Source organism: Rhodofomes roseus (assembly GCF_022264815.1).
Source record: "Rhodofomes roseus strain CIRM-BRFM 1785 chromosome Unknown C8Q71scaffold_6, whole genome shotgun sequence".
NCBI lineage: Eukaryota > Fungi > Basidiomycota > Agaricomycetes > Polyporales > Fomitopsidaceae > Rhodofomes > Rhodofomes roseus.
Genome location: NW_025952962.1, coordinates 449,942 through 470,072, shown reverse-complemented (window position 1 = coordinate 470,072; position 20,131 = coordinate 449,942). Strand labels below are relative to the sequence as shown.

Genomic DNA, 20,131 nt, shown 5'->3' with positions numbered 1-20,131 from the left:
ACACTGGCGGAACGACGCGTAGAGACGGATTTCACGCGCTACCTCCCGATTTGGAAATAACCGCAAATACGCGTGTTTGTTGAGCTTTGGCGGGTCGTCGCCGGACATCTCGTCGCCGTCGTCGCCGTCGTCGAGAGCCATTCCGTCTCTTCATGCTCGTCGTCACGCATTCTGTGATCTGTGGGTCTGACTGGAACTAGCGACTATCTCAACGCTGTCGACTCGGACTAACTCAACCGACGCGTCTTCCGCCACCGACGACAACTCGTCCACACTCGCATCCGAGACGTCCCGCGACAGCTATCTCGCCTGGAGCTCGTAGGATATGACTGTAACGCATCGTAAGAGACAGTATCAGCCAGAAGAAATCCAAAGTATGTTCTTTCTCGGTCCAGTTCGTCGTATAGAACATCGCACTATTTCTCACGCGCATCCTTACGTAAATCTACCCTATAGCCGTCAATGAACCTGGTCTTCAGATCCAGTGTGATGGATGCGCTCGGGATTTAACCCATTCGATTCGCATGAAATGCGCAGACCCAGTCTGTGAGGTCGGAGACGGTGTCGATATCTGCCCGGCATGTTTCTGCAGCGGGAAAGAATTCGGGCAACACAAACGGTGGCACGCGTACCGGGTGGTGGTAAGCACGCTCGGCCGCCACAATCTCAGCGTAACGCCTGACAACCGTCGATGTCTCCAGGAACTACATTCCTACCCAATATTTTTGGAAGACTGGGGAGCAGATGAGTCAGTGCTTTTTTCGGCCGTTATGGAACGTCTTGTATTAACAAAGACTTGTCTGAAGGGAGCTCTTGCTCTTGGAGGGGATTGCATTGCAAGGGCTCGGCAATTGGCAAGCAATAGCCGAACATGTGGGCACGCGGGGGAAGGAGGAAGTGCAAGAGCACTATCAATCCGTCTATATAGACTCGCCCGATTGGCCCCTTCCTGTGCGCCTCTTTCTCACTGGTCGTACCCCTGCATCCTCACTTCCCCTCGCAGCGCATGGACCGCCACTTCGACGTCGACCCTGCCGAGTTCCAGGAGCGCAAGCGCCGCAGGATCTCTACCATGAACACCAACCCCCCACCCGCACCGAAAGTCGCGCCGACTTCCGCCCCCAGCGTCCACGAAGTCGCCACGTTCTTGCCCGGTCGGCTCGAGTTCGAACATGAGCTCGACAACGAAGCCGAGGACCTGGTGAAGGATCTCGAGTTTGGTGTATGTCTGCAATGGGACGGTGACCAGATACCGGAAGACGAGAACGACCTCGACGTCAAGGCTCGAGCTAAATGGGAGGAGGAGCTGAAAGCGAAGGATACGCCCGCTGGAAAGCATCTGCCCAACGGCGCCGCCAACGGTCTCTTCAACGGCCACATTGCGAACGGCAGCAGCCCATCGAGAGAATCTCGAGGCCGGTCAGAGGACACGTCGAAGGCAGACGGCAACGCAGATGAGGCCGAGGTAGAGGAGCAGACGCAACCACCGCCCATTGAGACGCCCGATTCCCTCGGCTTCAAGCTCTCACTGATCGAGTCGTACAACCAGCGCATCGACAAGCGGCTCGAGAACAAGGCATTCATGTTTGACAGGGGACTGCTCAACTACAAGCAGATGCAGGCTGCCGAGAAGAAGCGACCAAAGGAGGAGAAAGACATCGTCCATCGATTGCGTCCCTTCGCTCGATTGCAGACAGCCCAAGACTTCGAGGAGTTCTGCGCTGACATTCTCTGTATGTAGCCTCCACAATCTTCCGACTCGTCTTTGGCTAATTTATACACGGCTAGATGAGTCTTTGTTGAGGAAGCGGATTACAGAACTGCAGCACTACCGCAGAATGGGACTGACAACCGTGGCGGACATAGACAAGTACGAAGCGGATGCGGCCAAGAGGGTAAGTGTCCCACGCGTGGTCTGTTTCATTACCGCCACTGATCTCGCCGACAGACGCAGGCGAAGACGAGTCTTTCCCGGGACTATTATCCGGAACGTCTACCCCAGCTACGCGCTCCGGGTGGGCGGCAGTCGTCCGTCTCCGACGTGCGCACAGAACGTGGGAAGAGCCACGAGCGCGAGTCAACGCCCAACAAGCCAGGCGGATCGGCTCATGGCGCCTCCGGTACCGGTCCACCCGGGCGGAAGATGCGTATGTCGCTCACTTTCAGCTGCCTGGATCTGTCTGTTCTGACCGACCTCGTCTTCTCTGCAGCTGCACCCCTCAATCTCGCGAACAGCCCACTCTTGCACCTGCTCACGCCAGAAGAGCAGACGCTCTGTTCCCAGTTGCGTATCCTCCCGAAACCTTACCTCGTCATCAAGGAGACCCTAGTCCGCGAGTACGCACGGCGCGGAGGGAAGCTGCGTCGGCGCGAAGCACGCGACCTTGTCAAGATCGATGTCAACAAGACGAGTCGCGTGTGGGACTTCCTCGTCCAGGCTGGTTTCTTGCGCGTAGGACCTGTCGACCCGGGCCCGTCCGTACATGGGCAAGACAACAGTCGCCCATCAGCGACGCCGTCCCTCAGTGCTTCGCCGAGCAAGGAATCGCAGATGCAATCCTCCCCCAGACCACTGCCATTCACGACCACGCCTCTTGGTTCCTTCTCATCCGCTGCTGGTCCTTCTGGTAGTTGAGTGTTGCGTTGCTCGCATGGACCGATGACATCATTGTACTGTATCGCTGTATTTGTGCGCTTCGTATACCCATCCCTGCATATGTAAATTACTACAACGCAATGCATTAGACTGTCCGTTGGCCGCTTGTCGATGATCGGTTTTGCGAATTTGTGAAAACCAGTCCTTCGAATCATTGCGCCAACAGGTCTTCTACAATGCGAGAATCGATCGGTATGTTGGCGTTGTGTAGGTAATCGTCGTTCCTGCAATGCTTGGTTAATCTTACAAATGCATTTCAATACCTCGACAGACTCACCAAAACTGGTAGAGGATTTGCGCACGGGAACGCGTGAGCAGCAAGTCGTCGAAGACACTCAACGGAACCTACCTTCGAATAATGTCGGCTACCAGAGTCGCATCTACGTACATGTTCAGCCTCATGTGCTCCTATATGTTAACGACCACTCACAGGATGGTGACGATCCGCTGGCCCTCCTTCCACCTCATCTTCTTCGCGAGCTTCACGCACGCCACGAGGTTGCACGCGCTGCTCGAGCCGAGGAACAACCCGTCGTGCTGCACGAGGTAGCGGGCCATGCTGACGGCCTCTGCGTCTGTTATCCGAAATACGTCCCCGATGATGGGGAGCGCGAGCTCGAAGTTTTTTGTCAAACGGTTGATCCCTCTGCATTAGTTCGGTTAGATGTGAGGTTATTCCGAGGTAAGGCGAAAGTCGCACATTCCCTCGACGACTGTGTCGACTTGGTGACGCCGCTTCGTGCCTTCGGCCTCCCTGCGGTCGAACATCACGCCATGCTTGATCTGCGCGGCGGAAGATGTTCAGAACATGAGCATCGGTCAAGCTTAGTAAGGAGCGGTGAACGGAACATACCTTGTTGTATAGCCCGCTGCCTTCGGGGTCCGCGAGGACGACCAGGACGTCCTCATTGATCGACTTCAGGAATTGCCCGGTGCCTGCAATTGTGCCACCAGTGCCTATATGGCTGTGTGTTTGCGCATCTAACGGAACCATGAACGGATCAAACATACCTGCGCCAGACACAAACGCGTCTATGTTGCCATTGGCCTGCCTCCAGATCTCGGGGCCCGTAGCGTCGAAGTGTGCCTCGTAATTGCTCCTGTTCTGCTCGTTGATGTTCCAGTGGGCTTATATTAGACAAATACCCTTCTGAAAATGCGCGACGAATTGACCTCGAATTGATCGGCGAAAAAGCCTCGAGGCTTGACGCGTAATTCTTCCTCTTGTTTGGGCGACATCAAGGCCTCCTCCTCACCCAGCGCGTCTGTGGCAGCTGTCGAAACAATCACAGACGAGCTGGCTGTGGGCAGCAAGTGACCACGCGGCACATGGAGGCTAGGGGAGGGCCCGTCATCGAGCCCGAATGCTTTGGCGCGGTCGCGAGCAAGGTTCTACGATCTTGGGTGAGACTTGACAACTCCACGCATACAGCTCATCGCCTGGGAGCTCACCACAAACTGGAGTTGTGAATGAAGACGTGAGCGGGCTGTTACATATAGGAAAGCTAGGTGATTACCTGCTTCTTGTCAACGATGCTCGCGGGTCGTACACGCTCTACTTGGGCGCCGAGGGCAAGTAACGCCTGTACCTTCTCCTGTGCAACATCGTCGGGCATAATTATAGCTGAATACAAAGGACCAAGTGTCAGCAGTCGCTCTCCTTGAGTGCTAAATCTGCGTACTTGCTTCGTAACCTCTTAGTAGTAACCCTGCGCCGTCAATACCTCGGTACTGACGACAAGAGATATCCGCACCTAGCCTTTGCAACCGTAGCTATAGAGATCCCAGTCGAGCCAACTGTGCCCTCGAAGATTCGGGAACCTGTATGCGGATGCAAGAGCCCTTGACGTTCTGCATCGTCGATCACTGCCCGAGAACGCTTGGTTCAATGCGAAATTGTCATGGCATACACATATACCCACTTCGCAGTGCAACACGGTCTTTGACACTTCCTCCTGGGTTGAGGAACTTGGAGAGCACACGTGAAGGCGCGAGTCGCGTGAAGTATCCGCGAACGTACCAACCTCTGCCTTCCCCAAAATCTCCACGCCGAGAGCATCACTCAGGGAGTTTATTCGCACCAGTGGTGTGTTTCCTGACTCCGTGTTAGCGCCACACTGCGCCTCGTTGAGAATCAACATACCGACAAGTCCTGTCACCCCATTGATGACCTCGTCGCTTCTGAGCTCAATCGGACGTGCTTCGAATTGCTTGGAAATGCGCTCCCTCTTCCGTTCTTGATACCACAGAGCGAAAGAGGTTGAGGTCAGTGATAGGGAGAAGCCGATGATGATTCCGTAGAAGATGTGTCGAGCAGTCGAGCGTGGAGGTAGATGTAGCCAAGAGGGCAGCTTAGATGCTACCCAAGTCAGAACCATATCCCGAGCACCTGAGAATAAAAATAGCCAGCCGTGCCAGATATTGTACTATGCTTCGTAGCAGATTCAGATTGTACTTTGCGACGAGGCGATGGTTGGCCGTCCTTGCAAGTGAGTAGTAGAAAGACAAGATATATTCAGGTTCGAGTCGCGTTCAAAGTCGCGAGACGACGTCATGGACATGAGCAGCCATTGGCTAGACATGGGGTTAGGGTTAGGAGGACGCGGGGACAAAAATGAAGGCCCGCCCAGCCCGAGGGCCGAAGCGGGACAGGAAAATATTGAGACGGTGCATGAGCCGAAGCCCATACAAACCGCAAAACCCCCCTGAGGACATGGTCGCCGTGCTATGAGAGGCCCCTACGGCCAACGCTCCTGGGACGTGAAGGAGAACGTTCCATCAAGGTAAGTATGAGGTGTTCAGATGTCTCGCGCTCCCTCTTATACTCTGCCGGCGCCGCGCACGGACCATCCCTCGATTTGCAGTCACATGCACGCGTCCGGGAGCGTCTGTGCGGTGATTGTCCGTGCCACCGCCGCGTCTCGCCGTCGAGAAGACCGGAATGTCCCTCACTCTCTATCGCAGCATATGCACTCGCGCTGGAGCTTCCCGATGTCCACATCGTCAGATGGTAGCATATCACCACTCTGGTCCAGGGATTGCGTGACCTGCTGAGGCAGCCATGTCGGGCGCGACTGATAAACAACCCCCTGGCAGTTCGTCTCCTCGATCCCGACCTCCAGGCCCTTCCTCCGAGGCAGCGTCAGAACCTTCATCTATATGGCGGAATTTGACCCGATCAAGAAGACGTTCTTGTCTTCGCCTAAATATGCTGTCGTAGGCGCGTCGAAGGACGAATCGAAGTTTGGCACGAAGGTGAGCGGTCTGCCGAAGCGCGCCTGCATCCAGACTGACTGTGGTCGCTCAGGTCCTCCGATGGTATCTCGCACGGGACAAAGACGTTACTCCTGTTCATCCTGTATGTACCAAAGCGATCGTAACACGTCGGATTGACCTCTGAATGTCACATAGAAGGAGGACGAGCTTGCGGGTGTAGCCGCTCTCCGGACGCTGGCTGACCTTCCGGACCCAACGCACACCTCCGTCAGCATTATCACCAATGCAAAGGTGAGTGATAGTCCCGTGCATTATGATCGCAGTCGCACTCATCCTCATTTCAAAGATTACCCTTGGCCTCCTCGAGCAAGCCAAGAACCTCAACATTCCAGCCGTATGGCTCCAGCCAGGGGCCGAGAACGAGGAAGTCGTCTCGTACATCAAGGAGAACGGTCTCGAAGGCAAGGCTATCTACGGCGGGCCGTGTGTCTTGGTGGAGGGCGATGGTATCCTCAAGAGCTTGCTCTGAGTGACGGCAGGGGCAGTATTGCGCTACTAGATGTGTACGTTCAGTTCCGGAAGTCCAGACCTAAACATGTATGGCTAGTCATGTGTGCTCACTAGAGCTAGAATCGAAGTGTCGTCATCGTCCACACAGCTCGACACTCGACGTGCGTACACGCATCTGACTACATCCCCCGATGTCGTCGCATGAAGGCCCCACGGTTATGCCTGTGCATTCTACAAGACGACAATTCTCGTGGAGACTCATCCACAGCTCGTCTCGAAGTTGACGCCGTTTCGGACTCTCGGGCGGCTGAAGCTCAGCATTGGCTCTCAAGGCAAACGCATAACTTGGACCTCGGCCATCTCGTCCTGCCTACCGTGTATGGCTTGCATTGTGCCTCTTATGAGCGTCTCTCTCGCGTCCGATTTTGGAGTGCATTGTTTCCACCGGGCCGCCGCGGACGATCGCTTTATGCTCCATCTATGAAAACCCTGGGTATTTGGCATCGGCCTTCGAGTCTTCCCTTCATCTGCCGGCGGTGGACGGACGCCCTGCGACGCTGACACTGACAGAAATGGCTCGTTTCGGCTGGCTGAAGTCACTTGCATTAGCACGTAGACCCCCGGTTTGCGTTGCGGTGATGAACAGAGCCGTGAAGCTTTGAAGTCCTGCCGAATGGACTGCTCGACTGTACGTCGCGATGTTGGACTCCTTTCGGCGGCTAACCGACGAGGATCGACGTGCTCGCTACAGCGGGTGTGTTGGAGGATGAACAGAGTCAAGCGGCCGCCGGAGCTAATGCCGTTATGCGCTCGCCCTGGCCTGTCGCTGGTCACCGTGGCCAGCCGTAGCTACGGCAGCCCGCTGGGGAATCTGGACGTTACTCAGACGGTCCATCCACACTGCCGATAGTTATTGCGCCGCCACGCTCGGGTTCTCGGCAGCATCGGTGTCCGGTGCAGCGTTGTCGTGTCGCACACAGGGCGCATGGGGGGTGCGGCCGATGTCGGAGGATCGCGAATACGCTTGATGGCTTCCTGGTGTGTACCGTGTACACACATCCTAGCCGGCGCTGTGGCCTCGGTGTATAGCTCTGAGCCAGCCAGTCCGGGATGACCGATCCGCTGAAACTCGATTGACATGGCCCATGGGGCTTGTGGCTCCATGCACGTCTCTGACGCACCGCTACACTGGGTGGGTGTTGAGATCAACGACATCACCGAACAGGAGAAGCGGCGTATCATCACATACCGAATGTGTGGTGTCATTGCGCTGAAAGACTGGTCAGCTGGCATGGAGCTGATGGGTTCAATGGGCTTGAAACTATTGACCACGAAGGTACCGGAGGCACTCCGCCGCCGACCGCCCCTTGAAATGCCTCTTGAAGGCATCTGCACGGCTGAACGTCTTCTTACAAGCTGGGCATATATATATACCCTTGATGCTTCGCCTCGGTGGACTTTCGTGGTCCTCTGGTGGTGTTCCACAGTGGGTGAATTAGCCTCGTTCGTTGGCCATATAAACTGATGCTGGTGTGTCACAGTGAGGTTGGCACGGATGATCATTGAAAGCATCGACAACACTGACGATCCAGCATGGAGCCGATGGGTCGGACGCATTTCCCGTCGGACAAGCGACCCAAAGAGACGAGGAACAGGGCATGCTACGATATATCGATCGTGAGTGGGTATCCGATTATAGACAAGATGAGCATCCACTTACTATGGCCGCGATTCTGTCTGCGTGCACTGTCTGTATGCGTCTCCAATGAAGCCGTTAAGTGCGATTCCGCAGACCAGCCAATTATATGCTGTGTCATGCCACTCTCCGTCGAGCAGCAGGTAGGGTAGGTTCCTTGATCCAGACGCTGAAATTTAATGACGATGGGTGCAAACTGCATCGCGGCATTGTGAGTTCGCATCCAGTAACGATCGGTTGCAAACAGTATCGCTGACCATTCTTGGGTTGCTGTTCACTGTCGTAACTGGATGGGTACTCAGAGATTTCGCGGACAACCCTCCGAAGAGTCTCTGCGATGGGAGTGTGAGAACCATACCAGGAGAACAAGTACAACTACATACCGGCGCGTGTTCACCTGTCCATGACGTCGCATTGTCGGTATTGGAGGTGCGTGTCCATGCCATTGCGTCGGGCATTCTGATGCGAGGAAGTTGACAGATGCTATAGTTCGGGCCCGGCCTGCTGTCGCGCGAAATGTCGACGCAATGTCGGTGAGAAGTACGAAGGTGAGTGGCGAGATATATCGTCGAGGAGCTGGGGAATGGGGGAAGAGGTGCGACCGATGGTGCTCTTTTATGTCCGACGCAAACTAGCCACTCGCAGAGTGCCGGGCCACTCGGCCTCTGCTTCCATTATTCTCGAACACACGCCGCTCCGGCTCTTAAACCTCCCATTGTGCAACTCTGCCACTCATTCGCTTTTCGAAGGAAGCTTCTATGGGGAAATGGCGCTCTCTCTTATCACTTGACCCACTGTGTTTCGGTTGGGCGACGCTGGCCGCGCCCCGACCGTTCCGGCGGCATGATGGGCGACGTAGTGTTCAATTCGATGGCATCGGCTCTGAAACGGGTCAAAACGTTTATCCACCACCACACGCAAGACGGGGACGATGCACTGCGGCGCGACTAACTACGGCGCGACCGACTCGGAAGCGCGACGCTATATTGTGGTACGCGTTGTGTACGCGTTGTTTGGCTCGCCTTCCGTATCCAGCCGGAGCGGGTCACAGCCACCAGCGGGTTCCGCTGTCGGAACGTTCAAGTTGCGCGCCGCTGGTACAAACTGTTCAGCACACCTGTCACGACTTCGTTGAGCCTCCTGACAGTATGTAGAAACTAGGACTGTATATCGTGTGGTTTTTCGACTGAAGTACCCCACCTCGAGCTCATGCCAGCTGGCCGTCACTGTTGACGCTTCAGCCACAATTGGCGTCGTATCAGTAACAGTATGCCACGCTATTGACGAATCAGCAATTGGCGCACTGATACAGCGTTTTTACACCCTCCCATGAGTCAATCAGGCCAAATCTGCGACACATCGCCTTCATCGTCTCTCCTCATCGTCTCTCATGTCGACCGTGCAGCGACGCCGCTGCCTTTGCTCCAGGGATGATCAACGTCGTGGATCTCACATCACCCAAGAGCTCGTTCTCGCACTCACCCCGATACGGCTTGTCTCGCCGTTGCTCCTCACGACGTCTTCCGATAGTCACTGAAGACTGATCGAATGGCAATTTTTGGGCAGTGCAACGTTCTGTTCGCTGTCTTCCCTATACGTGCAGGTGAGATATACATGTGGGAGGTCGAAAGCAGGTCCTGACCGAACTGTGTGTAGCACAGCCGCCAGTCATGGCTCCTGGATCAACATGGCGACAACAGCGTGGAATCCCTCCTTCAGATTCCCCAACTCCCGCTCCTTGCGCCGCGGCCGTTGCTAAATGTGGCCCTCTTGGTGGGCCTCGCGCGGCACTCACACGCTGTGTCGACGTGGACTCGGCCTGTCCGCAGATGGAGCAGTCCATCCACTCGCAGTAAAATCGACTGAACCTCTCCGCCCGCCAGCGACGCTCGACACGGTTCCACTTCGAGCGTCAGTGGCTGCCTTCTGGTCCACAGGACCTCCTTGGCGATGCGCATTTGAAATCGCCGCTTGATAGTGTCCTCGAAGGTCAAGGGAAAAGAAGATCGTTGCATCAGTAGTAGGGCGCCCTTCCTAGAAGTGTACAGAAAGGACAGTCGATTCAGTCGCAACGGACCGGCATCTGTCCTCCGCCCTATCGCATCGACGGTTCTCGCACCGTGCTCGCATGCACTCGCTGGTGTGGGCGGGGTGGCCGACAGGTCTCAGGGCTGTAAGCCGTGTCTGTGGATCCATCTGACTCGGACGATACACACGCAATCCCAGAAGGCGTCGTTGGTGGTTTGAGAAGAGTCGTGAGTAACACTATCATATCATGACCGTGCGCAAAACACTGACAATGTTGTGCAGAGCGCCTTGAGGGGTGTCCCTGATGGTACCTGCAAGGCTGTATACAGGCGTGGCGCCATCGAACCTGTCGCAGACCGAGTGGGCGTAGCGCATCAAGCGGCGCCCTCCAGCCTCGCTGAAGCGTAGTTTTCTGGGGCCATAAAGATGCGATCGCAAAGAGCAGGGCTTATGTGATCTGGTCGTATGATCGACGAAGACGCATCGGGTAAGCAGAAAGCCAGCTACGGTCTGACACACAATTACTTACTGAGCAATCCTACTTGTCGTATCTTCTTTTATGGGTTGCAGAAGAACACCATCGCCGTAGACCTCCCATGCCTGGTCAACGATCGTGATTTGGTTGCCCTATCGACCTTCACCGGGTGCCACGAGATAATGAAGTGCATCTGCTTTCAGTGCAGCACGTGCAGGGTATAAGGGAATCAACACTTGGATCGCGGACACACCGGGCGGAGTGGCGTTGGTTCCCCCAACGGCGTGTTCAATGTCGTAGGGCTTCATCAGCGTTCCATTGCTGCTCATGTATATGCTGCCACTGTGCGGTCCGGTGTTTGAAGACAGGATAACAGATAGTTGAACAAAGGCCACATTCGTGGTACTGAGGCTCGCGCCCGTGTCGCGTCTGGTGAGTGATTGTAACTACGTTGTGTGCATCGCTAGCTGATGGTGGGCTGTCAAGTTGACCGGGGCTTGTGTTGCTTCCTTGTATTGTAAGACAGGATTTGTCGTGGGGGACAACAACAAGAGTGTACATACAGATCGAGTTCAAGCCCGGTGGCGATCTCTTACATCCGGCGCTTACGCGGTTGTGGCTCCAGTCGCGGGCCTGTGAACAGCCTGGAGTGGACGGACGTTCGGGTCCTCTGAGTAGGTCAATACTACGATGGTGGATGCACTGCGTTCACAGGCTGATAGCGGAACATGGCTTGCAGGTGCTCACCGACAATAGCTCAGTCGCGTTCTCCGGGTGATGGACACTGTTCAGGCAACGAACGAACGCACGTTGTTTCAAGTTAGTAAGACGTGCTACATGGTAGTCAACAACCTACTGAGTTGATATGCTGTCCAGCAGATATCAGCACCACTCCTACGTAGCGAGGGACGTAGGTGCGTAGCGTTAATTCTGACAGAACATGTCCGGTATTCACGTTGGTGCACAGCCGCAGTGTAGATGCTGTCGTGCTGGACAATTTAAACATCATCCAACGACATCTATGCGGAGAATTGTGTTGCCAAGCAACGGTAAAGACAATAAGAATCTAAGTACAAGACAGTTCGACACGCGGCACCATCAGCCCCTAACACGCGATCGCCATTTCTTCTTCGATCTCTATCTCGCAACACTCCCTCCTCAACAGCTCCCGTCTCTTCGCTCCTTGTCGACCAACATTGTTGGGTTCACTGCCGTCGCTCCTCCTCGAACGCCTGACCCAAGCCGACAAGCCCCGGAACGATGTCGTCCAGGACCGGCAACGATGGCAGTCCACCGGACGACGTGTCCCCAGAACCTCCGTCCAACGTGGTGTCGTCCGCCATGGCCAGGAGCAACCCCGTGCTCCCATCGAAGTGAACCTCCTTGAGCAATATGGGTTCTTCCTCCGGCCGTTCGTCCGCGACCAGCGCCTCTCGGACCCACTTTTCGTTCAACTCTCTGAAGACCTCCGACTCGTACTTCCACATATCCAAGAAGTCCACCGCGAACCGCGTGTCTTCGAGTTGAAGGTGGTCGTACGTACTGGCTGCGACAGCCCAGTCGTACTCGTCCGATTGACCGTACTCGTAGATCGGGGACTTGGGAGGCACGCCTCGTGGCGCCGCTCTGTCGCCCCACCTGCGCAGGCCTCCTGCGTATGCTGGGTCGCGGGTAGGATCGAGTCTGAAGGCCTCGAGTTGGTGCCCGTGGGCGCCGGCTACTTGGCCCTGACCCACGCGCGCGTTTTCGACCCACGCAGGGTTGAGGATGTCGCCTCCGTTCCTGAAAGGCTCGAGAAGGTGGTTCGTCGTGTGCATCGTGTGCTGCAGGCCGACGCGTGGCGTATTGATCCATACGGGGTTCAAGATAGTACCAGCGTGGACCGCTGGCTCAGCCAGAGCTTGCCCTCTGGCAGCGAATGCAGCATCGGAGAGGTTGCGTATGTCGATGGACAAGGGAACACGCTGCAGTAGCACTGGTGAGTACAAATCTAGTTACGATTAAGATTACCAATGGCTTACTTTGCCCGCATGGTTGTCTTGCGTCGTAATTGGATTTGAACTCCAAGAGTTCGCAGATGAGAACTTGGTTGATTCCTGGCGATGATGTCCGCGGCGATTAGCGGGGATGGGTATCCCCGGAGGATACCTTGGAATCGGCTTCTTCTCTGCCTCCTGTCGCGACATCGCATCGGAGGGCTGCAGGGAGCCCATGCCCCGCGTGACGTGGCTAATTGGTATCCCTGGAGGATACCGAGGGACTTCCTTCTGTCCGGCCGCCTGCTGTGACGTCGCGTTGGATGGCTGAAGGGATCCCGTGCTTTGCGCGGCATTGTGAATAGGTATCCCTGGGGGATACCTCGGAACTGGTTTCTTAAAGACCTTCCGCCGTGACGTCGCGTCGGAGGGCTGAAGGGAGCCCATGCTCTGCGTAGCGTTGGGCTGCGTAATCGAAGCGGCGGGTTCAGCAATCTCGGAGTCGAGTGTCATGACTGCCGACGGCGGATGCATTTCAATCGTGCGCGATACGACGACGGGAGATAGGCGATGGGGATGCACAGGTGAGTGCGACGACAGAAGAGAGACGCGACTCCGGATGGTCCTTTGTGTTCGGGCGCTCGCAATATGCCGTGAGAGCGGTACCATTACCATGCCTTTGTCGTCCCGTGCACCTGCCTCGAGGCTGGAGTCACGCCGGTCAGTTGTATGGTCGACTCACTTACTTACTGATCAGTGTTATAATTACTAGGCCATTCGCTTGCACACGACACAAAGAACAAGCACATGAATTTATGTCGTGAAATCGAGGCAATACACTACCCCCCCCCCCCAATCTCTGCGTCTGCCCAAGTGATCCGTCCATAGATATTGCAGTTCCGTACAGACAGTGACCCTCGTCTACACCGTTGCTACCTCCATCACCGCTCTGCCGTCTGATTCTCGACGATCATATCTCTAGCCCGCGAAGGCCCACGCCGCTCAGGATACCCTCAAGTCCTCCGTCGAGTGACTCGGCGCCCTCCGATCGGGCGAACAGCAGAGTGCATTCGAGCACAGACTCATCGAGGAGCATGTCTGCCACCGGGGCAGGTTCGTCGGCCGCCTCCATCTCTCGTAGGAGATCCCACCACATGGTGAACTCCTCGTCCTCCCCCTTCCATTCTGCGAACCCGGGCAGGGGGATCGTAATGCGTGCGGGCGCGTGAACCGGAGGATCAATGTTGAGATAATTGTAGGTGGACTTGTCGACATCGCCTACATTGTCCTCGTTGGGCACATTGACAGTAACATTAAAGTCCAATCCAGCGGAGTTGTCCTGGAGCGACAGCTGATGATAGCAGGTAAGTACATATCCCGTTACGATTGCGAGTCACTGTTGGCTTACCAGACTGCTGCTGTCGCTCTCGGTCGTAACGGGTTGTGTGCTTATAGCAACCGGAGACGCGGCCTCGTAGGCATCGGGTCGTGGAGGCCCGGCATTCATCTCGAAGAGGTGCGGCAGGAGAGAGAACTCTCTGATGTATGCCTCGTCGACGAACTCGAGGATGGCAGCGTCGTAGGAGTCTAGCATGCATCCATTGGCAGTGGCGTCCACCATCTCCATGTACGCGACGATAGCTTGGTAATTGGTGGCCATGTCTGTAGACACGAGTTGCGGTGTTATTGATGTCGGGATAGCGAAGGCTTGTGAGCGTTGTGAAGGAGATCAAAGCCGGGGAGGGGACGTCGATGATAATGAATGAAGAGAGAAAAGGAACCGCGCGTGGCTCCGTCCTTTGTACTCGGGCGCCAAAAGTGGCCACTCGCAGAGTGCCGAGCGACTTGGACTCTTAACTTACCTCCATGATCCTCTAGCCTGTGCTGTGCTACCGCCGCACTGCCCTAGGCGAGGCTCGTATTGCCTTACAGCCTTCCGCAGATGCTCAACGTATTTCACGCTTCGACTGCACGTCCTCACGAAAGGGCTGAGGTCTAAACATGTGGAATTCTTAGGCAATTGCACAGCACATAAGTACATCCCATCGCAGCGCGGTGCCCAACGCCATGGCAGATTGCTGTGTCTATGTCTAGCCTCAAGGTGCAGTCCTGCGCTTTACAGGCTTGAAGAATGTGCGAGACACCAATTAGTACCTTGTATCCTCAAAGGAGCGATCGAAATCATATGCAGGAGGTACATGAGCACACTCCCCGCGTCTATTGGGTGGTCGGCGACGCGTTGTGTACGCGTTATTTGGTCTGCCTTCCTTATGCAGCACCATGCTGTGGCTGCCTCGACGTCTCTGGTCTCGCTCGTCCACAGCCGAGGGCAGGTTGTCGTACCCGACCACTGCACAAGAGTCCCTGACGTTCGATACAATGCGCAGCGACGTATCGACAGCAGGCGAGTACATCCCGTTTGCCGCCACCTGTTTGCCGCCACCTCACCGATACATATAGCAGCAACACTGCATGGTTGATTACGTTGGCGTCTCGACTAGATTTGTAGCAAGTACTATTACGACCGCAAAGCGTAAGAAGTCATCGCGATTGCATCCAGGGTCGTGAGCGTAAATGAGGGACGTATCAGTCATAACTATACTAGCGACATTGAGCAGAGCGACGACAGAGCGAGACAGAATAAGAGGGCGAATAATGAAACACAGGATGCAAAGCAACGCATGGATGGATAACAGCTGGTGAGTAGATAACGACGACGATCTGGCCCTTGCGCGTCAGTAATGGGGTGGGTGAAAGGGTCATACGTCTACAAGATACTTACAAGCACACGACAGGCGACGAACAACCATCTCAGGTGGACTTCTCAAATTCGGACCTAGCTTTCTCCCCTGCCTCGCCAGGCATGTTCATGCAGAACTGCCAGGTAAGCCTGCTGCCAAACTATCAGTCAGTATTCATGCACGTCACCCCCACCCGATCCCACTCCACCCATAGGCCGCCCCAATCAACACATCCCACACGTCACAAGGATGGACGCACCGCTCGAACACGCTTCTTATCTCGTCCGACGGGTCTTCATACACATCATGCGAGAGCCGAAGCAGCTCAGCGTGCACCTTCCACCAGCGCGACGACTCGAAGAGGTGCACCTCCCACGCAGGCGTGCCCCGCCGGGCCTGTGCCTCCCCTTCAAGCCGTTGCGCGATCATCTGCGTGAGTCGCACCTCGACTCGCGCGAGGGCCGCGAGCAACTGGGCTGAGGAGGCGGGTGCGTGAGTGGGCGCACTCGGAGGCGCGGTGGCCTGTGCGATATGCATCGCGCTGAAGAGCGCCAGTAGTGCAGGTGGAGGTTCGTTGAACGGTCTCAGAGGTGGCTCCGGTGCGGGTGTTGCCAGGGGTGTTAAATGTGGCCGGGTAGGCGGTACATGTGCTAATGCGGGGGGACGCGTCGGGCGTGGCGTGACGCTCTCGGAACGCGTGGAGAGTAAGCTTTGCAGCAGGCGCTGCTGAGCCTCTGCCGTCGCTGAGTTGAGCCTTGGTATCGTGGGCTGGAGTAAGGTCTCCGGTGGGTTGTACAGCGTGGCGGTACCATTAGGTCGTGTCGGTTCTGCTGCTCGTTTTGAGATCGGAAGGGGACGTGCTCTAGGCGTAACAGATTCTCGTAGACGAGCGTGAGGAATGAAGGAGGGAGCGTTGGGGTTCATCGTGATAGGAGAAACGAAAGTGCACGATCGAGGAACGCGAGAAGAGCTGACCTCCGTGGTCGCGACTGTGGCCGGACGCTCGGCATTTCGCGAACTGGCCTAGCTGTAGAACAAAGCAATTTCGAGCCATAGATCGCCGGATTTGGGCAACGGAGGCTGGGACAAAGCGGAGTTGGCTAGGAGTTTCATCGTCAAGCTTGTAGATTATTACGGAGCCAGGATTACTTACTTACTAGGGTCTAATTGTAAGTCACACATGTATTCAGATTCGTAGTATCTCACTCGCTGTGAGAGAGCGCGGTGTAAATGAAGCTGGTTCTGTCACACCGAACTGAGCGTGAGTGGCTCTCGGGTAATCTCACCTGCATGTTAGCAATGTCAGAGCTACTGGCGGATGACATACCTGCACGTAGTTCGTAGAGAGGTATCGCTCTGCATTCGTCAGCGTTCGGTGAGTCGAAAACAACAACAACGCTATACCAACGACGCCCAGTTTGTCATGGGCACGTGACACAGAAGGTAAGGCAGCGTTACGGAGGCCGGACTGGAACGTATACAGACAACATCCGGAAGGCATACATTCAGGGTTCCAAGAAACAGTGGGACGTACATACATAATACAGCAGGTCGCAGACCCGCTCGACCGTTACTGGGTCATCATCAAAGGCGTTACAGTGGGAGTCGTCCAGGGCAGGTGAGTCTCATAATGCGGAGTCGGAAACGAGTTAGAGTTCTGGCGATCGGTTCTGCGAGTAGGCGCGCATGCACTCGACGAGGGGCGAGTATACTCGCTGCGCGCTCCGCACGTTGGAGTCGAACGCGGCGGGCACCGCCTGCACATACATGTCAGTTTTCGAAGTGGATACTCACATCTAACGATCACAGACCGTCATGGACCTCGCCATGGCGAGGTTGATGAGGAGATCGGCACACGAGAGCTTGACGATCTCCCAGGCTTCCTCGAACGCTGTGAGCTTCTCCGTCAATTCGCGGCAGTCGTCTTTGACCTGCGATACGGTACTCCGCGGACCCATTCTGAGCTCATCCTGGACCTCCGAGTCTATGTATGCAGTGATGCAGTTAGTCAAGACCTGACATGCTCGTGCAAGGACGTACATGGGTGGAAGCGAATATCAGTGCGGAGGGGCCCGAGGGAGAAGTGCACGGAGTTGATGCCGGAGAGGAGGCGTTGGAACGTCTTGACCAGCTGTGTCAGGAGCTTGTACAGTGCTTGCCAGATCGACATGCAGAGTCTGCAACTGCCTCAGTGCGTTGCGTATAAAGCGAGAATACGGCGTAGACTCTCACTCCTCGAGCCCCGACCAAACCTTCGTGAAGAAGCCCTGCGATTCCGCCTGGCCCCGAAGCGCAGCAGCGATCTTGAGCTGGAAAGTCTCGACACCCTTGCCGAGTTCGCTGAACTTGTCTGCGGACTTCTTCGCGTTCTCTTGGTGTATCGCGATAGCCTATCTGTACGTTAGCGCGACGTTGCCAAAATACGAGTACACACTCGTACCTCAAGGAACCGCGTGACCATGACCTTCTTCTCCCGGATGGGCATTTTGGACTGTGAAAGCGGGATGACCACCTCGACATAGTCTTTGTGGTGGTTAAATTATGAGTTGCATGCCAAGATAGTGGTCGAGACGTACTGTGAAGGAAACTCGCGCATTGCGAGGCGTTGTGTTGGGAATCACGGTACACTCTCCGGTGTCTCTAGAAAACACGGCCTCTTGAGTGTCTCGCAATCATCTAGGCTTCCCAACGCAGCTCACCTGACGCAACGTATTCCACTCCTCGGTGAGAGGGTGATGCTCGCCGATTTGCGGTGTTGTCTCGAGTTGGCCGGCGACGGACTTGAATAGTTTCTGTATCTCCTGCTGGTCATTCAAAAGCGTTGCGAAGCATTTCTTCAACTCTTCTGCATTGTCATTAGTGTACGGAGGCGGAGGCGTCCTTGCGTTGCTTCCAGACATGGCTGGGTGTGTGAGAGCAAGACAAGGCGCAAGCGGACGAAGCCCATCCGCGCAACGCGATAATATGCCATGAGGCCCGAGCCTACGGGTCATGTGACATATGCATTGTCAGTAGTAAGTACAGCTCGTTTATCGCCCTCATCATGCCCGAACTGTCTTCTCCTTCTCTCATCAAGGGGCGATCCCCGCATTGCCCACTTTTCGTCTCAGCCTTGTGCAGATAGGGCTCATACAGGCAGCTCGACAGTGCAGTTACCGCCAACAAGCATCTGACAGACGGTCAACCTGAATGCACTGGCAGTACTGCGTTGCGCCCTGTCTTCTGTGTATTGCGCACATGCAGGTGAGATATCCAGATTTGGTGTGGAAAGTGGGTGCTGACTAGACGAATCGCAGTGTTCAGTTATGGCTCCCTGATAAAACCCAGCCTGACGGCAATGATGGCTCACCAGAGGGATGTCATTATCTTCGGTCGTTTCGATTATTGAACTCGCAGTGTTGATGGAACTCGAAGAGACCTCGAAGAGGTCATGATCCGCGGGCTGAACGCTCGTCGTCGAAGGTAGGTTCGGTAGCAGATCGAGGACAGCGATGTCCGCCTCATTGATGTACTCCAACTTGAAGATGAAGGAATTATAGTCGTCGACGTCGCTCGAAGTTGCGGTTCCGGTGTCGTTGGCGAGCGCCATGTACGACAGGAGACTCTCGTAGCTTGTATCCATCATTGTGTTTGTGAGTTGACCATCAGACAAGCAGTCTGTGATCAAGTTGAAGGATTATGTTATGGGTGCCAGTGAATGTCGGGAGGGCTCGTGTCGGGGTCCGATGCGTGGCGTGTCGATTCAAATGGAGTTCAAGATAGTACCAGCGTAGATTTGGTAAGTTGCTTGTTCCCTTTACTTACTGCACATCTCTGATAGATTGACTGTTGATTTGCAGACATCATAGAGGACAACGACGCAGATGTGATACGAAATCAACGGGATCCGCTGTCAACATCTTCCCTCGATGCGCCTGCCCAAGTCGACTGCGCCCCGGAACTTCGCAGCGCACAGCTGACGGTGTCCCCCAACATGACAGTTGCAACCCCCGTCAACTGCTTCCAATGTTTAATCGCCACTAATTACGTGCTCTGCACATCCAGCATGCGAAGGTCCAGGGCATCTGTAATGCTATCCCGTTTTGCCGACATCCATGGATATGCTGCCCTCCCCTCCGTCGTCGCCTACTGGGGTGGACAGCAAGGTGCGTCTGGAGCAGTCCCCTCGATGGGTGCGCCCGCTGTCGAGGTGGGTTCGACCGTAGGCCCCGTCTCTTGCACGGGCTCCCACCACTCGGCAAACTCCTCCGCCTCCTTCTTCCATTCCCCAAGGCTATCGAGCTCGGCCAGAGCAATCGTCGCGAGTGCGGTGCGCTTGATCAATCCGGGCCCGGGGAAGTGGGTTGAGGACGGCTGTGCCGTCCAGTTCTCCTTGTCGGAAAAGTCCATTTCCGGGCTCGGCGACGCGGTAGCGGCTCTCATCTCAGCCTTGTCAAACAACACCATATTCGTGAGTACACACTTCGTAACGTTTGAAAATGATGATGACTCACTAGATTGGCATCGTTGTTCTCGGTCGTTTCGGGGTTTGTTCTCTCAGAGTCCATGGAACTCGAACAAAGCTCGAAGAGGTCATAATCCGTGGGTGGGACGTTCATCGTCGAGGAAAGGTGGGGTAGGAGACCGAGGGAATCTATGTCCGCTTCATTTATATACTCCAAGACGAAGCAATCGTAGTCACCGGCGTCCTTCGAGGTCGTGGAATGCGTGACGTTGTTGATCGCCATGTACGACAGGAAAGTCTCGTAGCTTGCTTCCATAACTATTGTTGCGAGTCGACAATAAGGCGAGGAGAGTCTGACTTTATTGAGATAGGGTGAGCAACGTCAGGGG

The 20,131-nt window shown here is 55.5% G+C and overlaps 10 protein-coding genes across 10 annotated transcripts; 3 read left to right on the top strand and 7 right to left on the bottom strand.

Moving 5' to 3' along the window:
• Positions 1–95: 95 nt before the first annotated feature.
• On the top strand, positions 96–2,770 carry C8Q71DRAFT_495832 (uncharacterized protein). Its single transcript, XM_047918930.1, has 8 exons — positions 96–374; positions 457–641; positions 702–748; positions 807–951; positions 1,004–1,733; positions 1,789–1,895; positions 1,949–2,147; positions 2,211–2,770. Exons 1-8 carry the CDS (start codon positions 326–328, stop codon positions 2,633–2,635), a joined length of 1,887 nt encoding a protein of 628 aa, XP_047780861.1. The 5' UTR covers positions 96–325; the 3' UTR covers positions 2,636–2,770.
• Positions 2,771–2,807: 37 nt separating this feature from the next.
• On the bottom strand, positions 2,808–5,151 carry C8Q71DRAFT_831371 (PALP-domain-containing protein; the record flags this gene model as incomplete). The annotated part of the gene is made up of 14 exons (XM_047926371.1): positions 4,800–5,151; positions 4,681–4,751; positions 4,579–4,624; positions 4,411–4,522; positions 4,339–4,352; positions 4,174–4,280; positions 4,109–4,114; positions 3,830–4,048; positions 3,668–3,761; positions 3,510–3,613; positions 3,357–3,439; positions 3,087–3,302; positions 3,006–3,036; positions 2,808–2,888 (listed from the first exon to the last, which is right to left on the bottom strand). The coding sequence occupies exons 1-14, from the start codon at positions 5,032–5,034 to the stop codon at positions 2,808–2,810; spliced, it is 1,419 nt and encodes a 472-aa protein (XP_047780860.1). The 5' UTR covers positions 5,035–5,151.
• A 288-nt stretch (positions 5,152–5,439) lies between these two features.
• On the top strand, positions 5,440–6,492 carry C8Q71DRAFT_495756 (NAD(P)-binding protein). Its single transcript, XM_047918928.1, has 4 exons — positions 5,440–5,911; positions 5,964–6,014; positions 6,068–6,163; positions 6,219–6,492. The coding sequence occupies exons 1-4, from the start codon at positions 5,816–5,818 to the stop codon at positions 6,399–6,401; spliced, it is 426 nt and encodes a 141-aa protein (XP_047780859.1). The 5' UTR covers positions 5,440–5,815; the 3' UTR covers positions 6,402–6,492.
• Positions 6,493–7,084: 592 nt separating this feature from the next.
• Positions 7,085–8,511, bottom strand: C8Q71DRAFT_495776 (uncharacterized protein). The gene is made up of 4 exons (XM_047918929.1): positions 8,103–8,511; positions 7,968–8,043; positions 7,632–7,909; positions 7,085–7,570 (listed from the first exon to the last, which is right to left on the bottom strand). The coding sequence occupies exons 2-4, from the start codon at positions 8,040–8,042 to the stop codon at positions 7,261–7,263; spliced, it is 663 nt and encodes a 220-aa protein (XP_047780858.1). The 5' UTR covers position 8,043; positions 8,103–8,511; the 3' UTR covers positions 7,085–7,260.
• Positions 8,512–11,786: 3,275 nt separating this feature from the next.
• On the bottom strand, positions 11,787–13,070 carry C8Q71DRAFT_855750 (uncharacterized protein; the record flags this gene model as incomplete). The annotated part of the gene is made up of 2 exons (XM_047927217.1): positions 11,787–12,545; positions 12,603–13,070. The coding sequence occupies 2 exons, from the start codon at positions 13,068–13,070 to the stop codon at positions 11,787–11,789; spliced, it is 1,227 nt and encodes a 408-aa protein (XP_047780857.1).
• A 457-nt stretch (positions 13,071–13,527) lies between these two features.
• On the bottom strand, positions 13,528–14,217 carry C8Q71DRAFT_722123 (uncharacterized protein; the record flags this gene model as incomplete). The annotated part of the gene is made up of 2 exons (XM_047921510.1): positions 13,528–13,908; positions 13,966–14,217. 2 exons carry the CDS (start codon positions 14,215–14,217, stop codon positions 13,528–13,530), a joined length of 633 nt encoding a protein of 210 aa, XP_047780856.1.
• Positions 14,218–15,165: 948 nt separating this feature from the next.
• Positions 15,166–16,482, bottom strand: C8Q71DRAFT_495734 (uncharacterized protein). The gene is made up of 4 exons (XM_047918927.1): positions 16,452–16,482; positions 15,558–16,398; positions 15,340–15,450; positions 15,166–15,284 (listed from the first exon to the last, which is right to left on the bottom strand). Exons 2-3 carry the CDS (start codon positions 16,220–16,222, stop codon positions 15,369–15,371), a joined length of 747 nt encoding a protein of 248 aa, XP_047780855.1. The 5' UTR covers positions 16,223–16,398; positions 16,452–16,482; the 3' UTR covers positions 15,166–15,284; positions 15,340–15,368.
• Positions 16,483–16,947: 465 nt separating this feature from the next.
• Positions 16,948–18,198, bottom strand: C8Q71DRAFT_855747 (uncharacterized protein; the record flags this gene model as incomplete). The annotated part of the gene is made up of 7 exons (XM_047927216.1): positions 16,948–17,055; positions 17,110–17,282; positions 17,339–17,475; positions 17,531–17,688; positions 17,739–17,821; positions 17,875–17,938; positions 17,998–18,198. The coding sequence occupies 7 exons, from the start codon at positions 18,196–18,198 to the stop codon at positions 16,948–16,950; spliced, it is 924 nt and encodes a 307-aa protein (XP_047780854.1).
• Positions 18,199–18,345: 147 nt separating this feature from the next.
• Positions 18,346–19,117, bottom strand: C8Q71DRAFT_495664 (uncharacterized protein). The gene has a single exon (XM_047918926.1). The coding sequence runs from the start codon at positions 18,921–18,923 to the stop codon at positions 18,426–18,428; it is 498 nt and encodes a 165-aa protein (XP_047780853.1). The 5' UTR covers positions 18,924–19,117; the 3' UTR covers positions 18,346–18,425.
• Positions 19,068–20,103, top strand: C8Q71DRAFT_495658 (uncharacterized protein). Its single transcript, XM_047918925.1, has 2 exons — positions 19,068–19,076; positions 19,138–20,103. The coding sequence occupies exon 2, from the start codon at positions 19,272–19,274 to the stop codon at positions 20,007–20,009; it is 738 nt and encodes a 245-aa protein (XP_047780852.1). The 5' UTR covers positions 19,068–19,076; positions 19,138–19,271; the 3' UTR covers positions 20,010–20,103.
• Positions 20,104–20,131: the final 28 nt, after the last annotated feature.

Coding starts and splice junctions, on each gene's coding strand:
- C8Q71DRAFT_495832 (XM_047918930.1), top strand. CDS start 326: ATGACTGTAACGCATCGTAAGAGACAGTATCAGCCAGAAGAAATCCAA. Junction 642..701: donor GGCACGCGTACCGGGTGGTG/GTAAGCACGCTC, acceptor CGATGTCTCCAG/GAACTACATTCCTACCCAAT. Junction 749..806: donor GAAGACTGGGGAGCAGATGA/GTCAGTGCTTTT, acceptor ACTTGTCTGAAG/GGAGCTCTTGCTCTTGGAGG.
- C8Q71DRAFT_495756 (XM_047918928.1), top strand. CDS start 5,816: ATGGCGGAATTTGACCCGATCAAGAAGACGTTCTTGTCTTCGCCTAAA. Junction 5,912..5,963: donor AATCGAAGTTTGGCACGAAG/GTGAGCGGTCTG, acceptor GTGGTCGCTCAG/GTCCTCCGATGGTATCTCGC. Junction 6,015..6,067: donor ACGTTACTCCTGTTCATCCT/GTATGTACCAAA, acceptor AATGTCACATAG/AAGGAGGACGAGCTTGCGGG.
- C8Q71DRAFT_495776 (XM_047918929.1), bottom strand. CDS start 8,042: ATGCCCTGTTCCTCGTCTCTTTGGGTCGCTTGTCCGACGGGAAATGCG. Junction 7,910..7,967: donor CATCGGCTCCATGCTGGATC/GTCAGTGTTGTC, acceptor GTGACACACCAG/CATCAGTTTATATGGCCAAC. Junction 7,571..7,631: donor GCAATGACACCACACATTCG/GTATGTGATGAT, acceptor ACACCCACCCAG/TGTAGCGGTGCGTCAGAGAC.
- C8Q71DRAFT_495734 (XM_047918927.1), bottom strand. CDS start 16,222: ATGAACCCCAACGCTCCCTCCTTCATTCCTCACGCTCGTCTACGAGAA. Junction 15,451..15,557: donor ATAAGAAGCGTGTTCGAGCG/GTGCGTCCATCC, acceptor ATAGTTTGGCAG/CAGGCTTACCTGGCAGTTCT.
- C8Q71DRAFT_495664 (XM_047918926.1), bottom strand. CDS start 18,923: ATGATGGATACAAGCTACGAGAGTCTCCTGTCGTACATGGCGCTCGCC.
- C8Q71DRAFT_495658 (XM_047918925.1), top strand. CDS start 19,272: ATGACAGTTGCAACCCCCGTCAACTGCTTCCAATGTTTAATCGCCACT.